At 26.9% G+C, this 11,125-nt stretch overlaps 1 protein-coding gene across 1 annotated transcript in view; it reads right to left on the bottom strand.

The window, feature by feature from the left end:
* Nucleotides 1-11,125, bottom strand: part of LOC129987922 (uncharacterized) — a 94,280-nt gene that overhangs the window by 21,173 nt on the left and 61,982 nt on the right. Inside the window, exon 2 of the mRNA XM_056095921.1 lies at nt 7,852-7,909. Within this exon, the coding sequence (XP_055951896.1) occupies nt 7,852-7,909 (58 nt within the window). The remainder of the gene's footprint in view (nt 1-7,851; nt 7,910-11,125) is intronic.

Here is an 11,125-nt window from a genome sequence, read left to right as displayed (position 1 = left end):
ACTGAATCTGTACTAAGTGTACATTTAACCGGAAAGTTTGCTTAGATGTTTTCGTTTTTCTATAAAGCTCCAAATGTTTTTAAATTAACTATTTAAATTAAAGGATCATTGGCAAAGCCTGAAACTTTCATAAGCTATGAAAAGATCACGATTCAACAAACTGGAATAAATGTATTAGCAAAATACTTAATGCTATCAAAAATATATTTTTCTGTTCATCGAATTAATCTTTCTGAATCGAATCTGAAATGTCTGGTTTTCTATGAGTTTGAAATTTTAGAAAATAAGATTTTGTGTGTTATATATTTTTCCACCTCGTTCTAGTATTGAAAAGTATGTACAGGATGGTCGTAAATTCTTTTAATAATTAGAAAACAATTATTATAAAAGAACCATTGAATAGAATTCTGTAAAATTTTTACTATGGGATCGTCGTGTTCTTACATATTTTAGTCCAACAGACATTGCAATCAATGTAAAAAGAATTATTCTACACTTTATTGTTATCAAAATGGCATCAAAGAAGATAAAAGTTCCATGTGTTCTTTAATTCCATAAATTTAAATCGTCCATTACTGTTCTGTATCAATGTTGAAGTTACATAAACAACAATGTTTTTGCAATGCCAGATGAAGATACTGATATACTTAGGATAACAGATGCTATTTCTAGGGTGACCGTTTATAGTATTTGGCGAAAATTGGAAAATCATCTTTACGTACTTCGAACTTCCAGTGGTGTTCACAATGAACTTTACTGACGTAAGTAGTTTTTTTTAACTTTATAAATATCTTTACAAATATAGAAACAACCATATGCCAAATTAAAATAGCTTTTTTAGTATAATTTTTTGTGACCAAATCAAAGACTTTGTGATTGTGTTTTGTTTCGAAAAGTTTAACTTTGATGAAAATATTTTTATTTCTGACTATGTTAATTTACCTATAAATGATTATTTTAAAGTTTGAACACAGCTGCAAGACGCTTACTTAATTTTATCTTTAAATTATCTTTTAATTATGTCTTTATAATTTGAGCCAATTTGTATTGTAATAAGAAATATTAAATTTGATTTTATATCAAAATGATTTAATGATCTCTCAGTGAATCGCAGATATAAATTTTTGACCCTTCACAACAATCATTATCCTGAACTGTCGTTTCTATTTATTTAATGTCTATCCATGTTGATAATGTCAATGTTTAGAATTAAGTCGATCGGATAGTTTATTTTTTAATATGGTATTTGATTCGAATTTGATTGGAATTTTTACGTTGTTTTTATAAATATAATATGTAACTATATAACATAAATACAGCTATACAATATAAAAATATAAAATATGATTAAAATATGTATGTAATATATATTAGTAAAAATATAATTATAAACAATGTATAAATCAAAGTATTTCTGGTATAACAAAAGGTTCTAATCTTGGACCTATAATTTCTATTTTATTTATTATTGATCTATGTAGTATTTCAAAATTTACTGAACATCGTTTATTTTCAAACGATTTGAAATTATTTAATATCATGGATATTGCTCTATTGCAAAATTATCATGATAATTTGTTTTAATGGACAATATGTTATTTTTGAAATCAGAATTTCTGAAAAATACAGCATCATTAGTTAAAATCGAAAATCTCAACCTATGATTTACTCTTAGCAAATAAATAATTTGTTTTATGTCTCTTAGATTCTGTTTTTAACCTTGGAATTGTTTTGACATAAAACATGGTTTTTTCAAAACATATTTAAGACATTGTTTCAAGGAACGATAAATATTTAGATTTGTCGAACGTAAAATTTAAAAAAATTCTAATGAGTTTATTTTGAATGTTCCGTATTTCCATGTTGTCCAATCTGATATTCAATGTTACAATAACAATTGAGGATACTTGCGATAAAAATAAGTCCCAGAACAAGTGTAAATTAAATTTATGCGCTATTTGTTGTAATAAATAATTTTTATTCTTATGGTATATCTTCATGCTATCTGTGTGTGTATCTATGAACGTGTTTTGACACTCCTAGCTTGAAATCCTGATGTGACCTCTCTTGTGTATTATTTTCCATAAGTATGACTGACTGTTGTGATTCAGTAAGTTAAAAATATTTTGCTGCAGTATCAGGATATTTACAGTCAACAGGCGATTCCAGAATGTGTTTGTCAATTGAAACGTGTGGATATATTCTCATAATATAAATTTTTACAAAATATTTAACAGGTTTTTAAAGAATATGATATCCTTAATACGCTCCCAGATATTTTTAAAACCAAATATTTACAGTCTTTTAGTTCCTAATGTATTTTTAATGTTTTTAAAATTGAATGTTATTAGTTTTAATTTCTCCTTTGCATTCTTCAAGGTTTCAATGTTCATTATTTACATTTTCTAAATTCTCAATCTTTTTTAATAGTTTTATGATTCCATACTTATAGTTTTTATTTATTTTTTGTGACTGCTTGATGTTTGTTCACTTTATAATGTATTCTGTAACTTCAGCTTATTTTGCATTGTAAATTTTCTTTAAATGAATAAGGAAAATGTACACACTAAATATTTATAATTAGAAAATGTACTAAGTTTTTCTTATTTAGAGCGGAGAAAGGTCAAAGTCATTATGGTACGCATTATAGAATAATGTAGAAAAGCATGTAGAAAATCACTATTTTAAAATTAATATGCATTATTTGAACTGAAATCTGCATATTTATTATATGCATTATCTCACATTTCAAATAGTCCACCTGATAACTATATCATTTATTCAGACTCAAAAAGTGTCTTAGAATCGTTGACATCACTCCATCGTTTCTCTCATCCATTGACTTTTAACATACTTGAACTATATGATAATCTCACTTGCAAGGGGTTCAAAGTTCTTTTCTGCTGGGTTCCTTCTCACCTTGGTATACGGGGAAATGAATTAGCAGACAATCTAGCGAAATCTGCTACCAGTATATTAAAATCTCCTATTCCATTAAAAGATATAAAAAACCACGTTAAATCCAGTTTGCATTTCAAATGGCAAATCCAATGGGATCTTACAGAGGCAAATAAACTTAAAACAATAAAACATCTAATCGATTGTTGGCCTTGTTTGCCTAGTAGAAAATTTGATACCATTCTTACCAGATTAAGAATTGGCCATACACGGCTCACACATAAACATTTGCTGTTGGGGGAACCCGCACCCCGATGCACAGCATGTCAGTGTCCTATGACGGTTCTTCACATTTTAATAGAATGTCCACAATTTAACAATGAACGAATTCGCTACTTTCACTCTCCCCAAATTAAATTAAAAGATATTCTTCATAAAGTACCCCATCCCCACCTTTTTACCTTTTTAAAAATGATTGGCTTTTACTTTTCGATTTGATTCTTAAATAACTTTTAGATTCTGTTTTACCATGCTCTTACGTTTTGTAGATTTTACAGGTTCACAAGTTCAGGAAAATGATGCAATTTAGAAAGAAATTTTTAAACCTTTAAAATAGGATTAATCTTACCGTATGTTTGGCGCAGTTTAATCAAAAATGGTTCTTGTGCCAATAAACTTCATCAACCAACCAACCAACCAACTGCATATTTATTAATCCAATATATGCTAATGATAGTTATAAAGTCAATCAATTCGCACTTAATATGAATCAAGACAGATGAAAAAATTATGATAAAGTGACAACTGAATTACTTTTATATTATTACAACGCCACATTACCCCCCCCCCCGCATTCCTATTGTGTAAATCGATCCTGATGTCTTGGGGAAATGTGTGAATGAAATGATAATGTTTGTGGAGCCTCTTTTTAAAATTTTTAATAAAATTTCTGGTAGAAAATGGAGAGAATGGAGTATTTAAAACCGTTTGCAAAACTTTTAAAGAATATAATTACTTTTATGACATTCTGCGCTTGTGTATGTGCGTGTTTGTCGAAAAACTAAGACATTGGTAGAATATGCTTTTAAGGATTATATATATATCTTATACTGGAAAACAAAATTTCAACAATCAAAAAACAAAATAATAAAATGAAAAGGTAAATGAACACATAACTCCTCTGAATATAGGCTAACAGGGTGTAAGCAATATCATTTCAAAACAAATACAAACAAGCCCTTAATAAATAGCTAAAAATGCATAGATGCTTAAAAAATAGTAAAATTAAGTTGTACAAATAACAGTAAATTATTTACACATATTTTTATGTAAACTAAATATTTTAAGAATAGAAAAATTAGGGGCTTTCTATTATTATCCATATTTAAAATATTTTTCCCATGTTCTGAAATGCATACCACCGAGATTCGATGTTTTTAAAGTCTTTAATTTTCCCTTTACAACGCTCTGAAGAGATATAACTGAATTTTAATCACCTTCATTCCATATTAACAAGTTATCATAAGATAAAAATATTAGATAAAATGATACTTGAATTCTAATTCACTGAGTCTGTTATGAATTGATAGTTACAGAAAGAATTGAATTACAACAACTTGGTAATTCTATATCAAAAAATAGTCATAAGATAAAAAAAAACATAAGATGAAAAGAAAACTACTCTGAATCGATCATTCCAAAAAGTGTATTAAATCACCAGAATTTTATTTATTTGATTTATTCTAAATCAACAAATAGCCATAGGATAGAAATATAAGTAGAAAGTAATAGTATTCTGAATCGATTGCTCCAGAAAGGAATACTCGAATTCTAACTGCCTGTACATTTTATTAGAAATATTCATAAGATAAAAACAGGAGGTAAAGGTAAGTATTCAGAATCGAACTCCTAGAGAGAAGAAAAATCCTTGGAGCCACTTCTAACAATGGTCTTCCCGCTCCCGTCGTGGCATTTCGAACACGCCGTTCGTGTTGCCACGCTGAACTTAACACTTCACAAAAGGGCAATTAATTAATTCACAGCTGCAATTAAGTAATGACCCATGTAATTAATTTAAAGTCGGTGATAAATGACAGATGATACGGAAGTAAATGGAAACTGCCTAACCGCTTGCCTACAGGCATTCGTTCTGAAACAATTGTGAGAAAATTGAATGCGTAATTGTTTAGTAGCGAAGATTAGAAGAATAATGTGATGCCATTTTACTAGTGGCAAATAATTTCGCTAGAAGATTAATGAATACCATCACGATGTCTCGGAGTGTTTTCTCAACGTTGAAATTGTTTTATTAAAGCAATCATTGTATTAAAATTTTCAAAAACAAACTATCAATTATTAACACACTTAAGAAGTAAGTAGAATAATTAGTGGTTTCTAATAGTTACAATAATCTTTGTAATGTATGCTTTGTAATTTGGCAAGTAGTGATTAGTTCAATTTATGGTAAGGAATTTCAATTTTCAGTTTTTATTTTCTATCGGTTACTTCTGAGCTTGAGCGTTCTACCGTGAACAGTTAACTATTAAAAAAACATCGTTTTCCATTCGCTCGTTTTTTAATTACCATTTTGAATTTTATCACCAAAAAAAATGTATGCTCCACCTGTCTGAAGATATGGTATATATTTCGAAATTTTTGTTCGAATTTCTTTAAATAATTCCTGTTCAAGTAATTGCAATGTCAGCGAAATGGAATAAGTTTATAGACAGCATAAAAATAAAATTCAAAATATAAAATAATTCCAATTGAACCGAAATCTGGCATTTTCTAGAGCTTCTTGACAGCATATCAATTTCTATGGTTAACATTCTCATAAGGAAGTTTTAGCTTACTTATATAAGGAATTTCAAATAATTGCTTTAATTTCTTCTTTGCAATGCAAACTACTTATAACAAAACTATCCATTTTATAAAAATGGCAGACATTATTTTATTTTATACAAATAAATTTTTTTCGAATGCACTGATTTAATCGAAATTTCTGATTCAGTTTACTTGTTTAATTACCATGTATTATTTAACGATAATTGCGATTTAAAACAAATCATTTAACTACTAAATTTCTCATCGTGTTCGTTCACTTTTTAAACTTTTTCTTTAAATTGTATATCATAACTCCGAACAGATGTAGTAGTAAGAGAAAGCAATCATAATATAAAATAACGTAATTAAATGCTGGAAATGAATACATAACAATAGTACTGTATAAAGAGAGCAACATCTGGTTCAGCTATCTATTGATTAGTACAATGAGTGCCGATTCTAAAACCTCAGTGACAAAAAGAATTAAATTTTTTTTCTTATTTGCTAACACAAAATATACAGCTTCGATAAATTTTCCTTAAAGAAAATGTTCATAAAAGAAAAGAAAAAAGTCACGGGCGCTTTTTAAATTCAGATTTTCTAAAATTATTAAGATATCTCCGGGTCAATGAATCCTATTATCTGGAACAATTTATAACAAGTATTCTTGATTAAAAAGCGGTCTAGTTTTTGCATTGCTATTCTTCGCTTTTACAAAAGAAAAGAGAATTCTGAAAAAAAACACTATATAAAAGAATTCTTTCACATTTTTAGTAATCGTTTGCTTTCTGATTTAAAAAAAAATCCTTTTTAGAGTTGAGATGTCTAAATTGAATTCCGCAGATGAAAAAATGAATTTAACTTTTTTCTCAGTAACTGGCACAAAATATACAGTTAAAAATATATATAAAAAATTATAGGTAGAGTTTTTGTAAAATTTAAATATAGAAATAATTATTTATGATTTGAGATATATAATTTAAGTTTTTGTAGAATGCTTCATGCATTTAGCTGTATTAGAAATTTCATTTTTTCGAAACTGAACTTAAATATTAATTAATTTTCAAATTTACTGTAGACCCGTGACTCGAGCAGAAGGAAAATCACATTACTTGATTTGTATTTTTCAGTTTTTAGAAATTTAACTATCCAACATAAAAAGAATATTTACTAACAATGAAATAACTTGATTTATTAAGATCTCTTTCAAATTCAACGATTATAGTTTTTTAATACTTCGAGCTTTTAAAAAAATGTAAACAAATCTTTTATTTTAGTGATATATTATATAAATACAACCGGTTCTGAAATTGGAATAGCTACGACTTTTAAATAAAATAAGAACTAAATAAATGAACTTCATTTAACTTTCAAATAAATAAACACGAAATGACTCTATTGAAAGACAATCAGTTTATGTGAAAAACATGTCAAGGAAGGGCGCTGCTGTTGAAAGCAAAGTTTCACTGACACTGGTTCAGTTGACAGCTGATATTTTTGAAAGCAATCAAATGGAAGCAATTTTCACTCACATTTTTCATTTCAGGCAAATATATGTTAAGAATATTCATTTTCAACCAACTTCACATTTTTATCTTGCAGTTTTTAGTTAACCTAATTTTGTTAACGTTTTGGTTCACGGTTCTGAACCCGGAAGTGAAAATGATTGTGACTTCGAATATAGTCATGCGCGCATTTTGAATAATAATTAAGCAATAACAATTATGGATTGATTGGACTTGTTGATTGGTAAAGTTATTAATGATTCTGAATGTTGTCAGAAAGGGCTCATTTCAAGGAAGGGGAATTACTTTTTATTTCATCGGTCACATACGTATATATCCATGTGTTTAGATCTGAAATATAGTAAAGAGAAACGAGAATGTGTTTTGGATCTCTTCCACTTCATATCCGAAATCCTTAGCATCGTATAATCGAGAAATGAATTAATCTAAAAAAAAATTAAAGTCAGAATAACAGATTTTTTATCCTTTGATTCAAACATTATCTCAGAAATTCCGAGACATATTTCTTTTTCGTGTAATCGTTTGGCATAAAATTATACTAAATTTATCAGCAAGTATATCTCTATATCGATTGTTAGCTGTTTTAGGATGTGATATAACTTACCAACGGGTGCGAATTCTTCATCCTCTTCTTCATCAGTTAGAAACTGTTGGCCTGGTACCTAAAACAAAAGCAAGCAAATTAATATTTATTTCAGTAAATGTATATAAACAATAAAACTATAAAAAAATGCACATGAATAAAGAAATTGAAATTAAATTTCATATATTATCATTGCAGCAACTATGGAGCAACTGAAAAGTATAGATTCTGTGGAATAATCATAATTTCATTTGTGAATTCAGACCTCTTAAATCGCTGAAAAATTCTAGAAAACTCTCACTAAAAAAAGGCAAATGGCTAATTAAGATAAATATGCTTTTTAATGCGGATAAATCAGTATTTAAAAAAAGAATGGACAGTCTATGAAGTAAAGAAGCACTGGGACTGATTCTGAACATACGTGTTGCGTTCTTATGATTGATGTCAAACTGTATTAAGAAGATGTATGGCGCATGCGCTACATTATCTAAATTAAATTGTTTCTAGACGTCTAATTTTATATAGAAAATGAATGAATTAATGTTAATTAAATATTACTCTTAATAAAGTTAAAGGCATAAAATTTTCAGATGCATTCCATAATATAAGTCTGTTCTGTCTTGCTTTAAGAATCATTGTAAATTAATTAATACACATTACACAGATTATATGTCTGTATCAAACAATCGTTGGTAAATTATTTATTTATTTAAATTGGAGATAGCATAAAAAAGATATTTAAACTCATGAGATTCATTAAAATAAAACAAAATGATTACATGCAAGAAGTAACATACAGATGGAAAATACAGATGGTTTGATTTCATAATACTGAATATAATTTCAGATATAATAAATAGAGCGGCAGATTTAGTACAAATTATACCAGCGTGCGGCCCTAAGCATTGCACAATACGAAGTCCCTCTATTAATAACTGGTCCATTTAGCTTCATATTTCAGCTTTTTTTTAAATGAGACAAAATCAAATTATTAACAAAAACGGATTAATTATTTTTATTTTAATAACTTGACGAAAAGGCATATTTTTATTTATTTAGTCTTTCCCCATATTATATATATTTTAAAAAAAAATAACTAAAACGGAAAATTTGCCATAGTTATTAATTAAATATTACTTTACTCACAAATAAAAGCATGCAATTATTGTCATAGATTAGAACATAATAATAAATATCAAACAAATATAACATTCAAAATTATTATTTTAAAGGACCAGTGAACTGAAACATAACACGATCCATTAAATGGATCACCAATATCGCAATGCACTGTAAATAAATAAATAATTAATTTGAATTTATTTAAAATTGATTTTAATAATTATGTAAACACACGTTGCAGTTCTAATGATTATAATTTATAAATTTATTGGGCTATTAGCCAAATAACGTTTTTTTTAAAAATTGGTTTGCCTGTGCCAACCCCCGCTCAAAGATCAGCGGCTCTAGGCAGCTGTAGACGGCCAAGTGTAGTTTCATTTTGAAAAAAGTAAATATTATTCTTCAGAGTTCTAAACAATGAAAGTTTATTATTAAATCTTGAATAGTAAAAACATTATTCTGTCACCACATTTGTGTTTTATCTGAAACTGTTAGTATCAACTTTCTGAATCTATTTAATTTAATAAAAACAAGAAATTATTTTGTATTTCTAAGTCAGAAAACATTCTTGTGGCAAAAAATACAACATTAAGTAATCTTTATTTTACAACGTTTCAACAAAATTTAGTTTTATTCCGGTCACATATTTTTAGATAAAATGCGAGTTTAATCTTGTAGTATTTGACAAAGGTCTTTTATGATGTAATAATATAGTTATTGGCGGCTTATGTATAGGAAATTATTTGATGTATCAATACACCTAGATAAATAGTTCTAATTACAATCTTAACATATTTAAAGAATAATTTATACATTTGCATATAATTTAAATATTGTAATAGGCATTATCTTTAGTAAAACGTTCTGCTGAAGACGAAAATTTCATTTCGGAGAATTTTTTTATAACTTTATATACGTCACCTATTATATTTTTAGAAAAAATATGTTCTTTAATAAGTTTTTGAGTATTATTAATTTACATTATCATTGCTGGTATAAAACTATTGATTATTATAAAACTGAAATTTTAATAGAAGGAAAGAACAGTATCCTTTAAACATTTCTTACTTTGTAACTTTATACACAATAATACAAGGGTAAAATATAATTACGAAAGAATAAGGAATTGATAAAGGAATGTTCATTACGCAAATGTAAAACAATGTGGTGAAAGAATAATGCGATAATTAATTTCTATGATTTCAAAATGATTAATCTAGTTAAAATCTGACGAACTATAAATAAAATTCTGCAGGAAGTTGTGATTCTAGTTACTATGTTCGCTTCAGGAAAATCTAAAAATACGAAAATTACTTTTTCGTCATTAAAATGTAGTTGGTCTCATTATACAGAATTAAAATCAGATATTTTCCTCTAAAAATTAATTTTAAGAATGAATTCGGATTAAAAATAGAACCGCTTATTTTTTATTTAGAAATTCCAAATCAGCATTCAAAAGAAATATTTTTATTTAGAAATATTCTCATTTCAGTGTATTCTGATTTAAGCAAAGTATACAGAAGCAAATACAATGCTTTTTCCTTGGTTTTAAAATAGGAGTGAAAAAATAATTTATTGCCTATGAAATTGTTTGAGGAAGGATTTGCTGTTTGTGTTTGTTGGTGTGTTCAGATGAGGATTACTTTATAAGAATAATTTACTTCAGATTTCTGCAATAACATATCATTGGGAAAAATATTTAAAAAACTTTATTTTAATAATATCAAGCTGATTACTTATAAATGGATAATTTAAAAATTTTTCATAATCAGTTCCAATATTTTTATTATTTACTTTTAAAATTGATATAAAAAGTGCTACATTAAAAAAAAAAATAAGATTTTTAACATAACCACTACAAATAACGGAATTGAATAGCATATGATTTCATTTCTAAATAAATTAACTGCTACGAATTCTGTTATGGTTATACTATTATTTATATCAATTAGCAAGTAATTTTATTTAATTTTTGATTATATATTGTTTATGGCAATCCAAACTCACATAAAATTAAAGAAGGAAATGAGCTATAAAGTTTATATTCTTACTCCAGCTCTTATTTTCTAGATATTGTCAAAAAGAATATTCTAATATAAGATTTTTTAAAATATAATTATAAACATTATTAAAATATCTCTTTTCAACATATAAACAAAATAAAGATGCTTAA

This window comes from Argiope bruennichi, chromosome 10 (assembly GCF_947563725.1).
Source record: "Argiope bruennichi chromosome 10, qqArgBrue1.1, whole genome shotgun sequence".
Lineage (NCBI taxonomy): Eukaryota > Metazoa > Arthropoda > Arachnida > Araneae > Araneidae > Argiope > Argiope bruennichi.
This window is presented reverse-complemented; position numbering and strand designations above follow the sequence as displayed.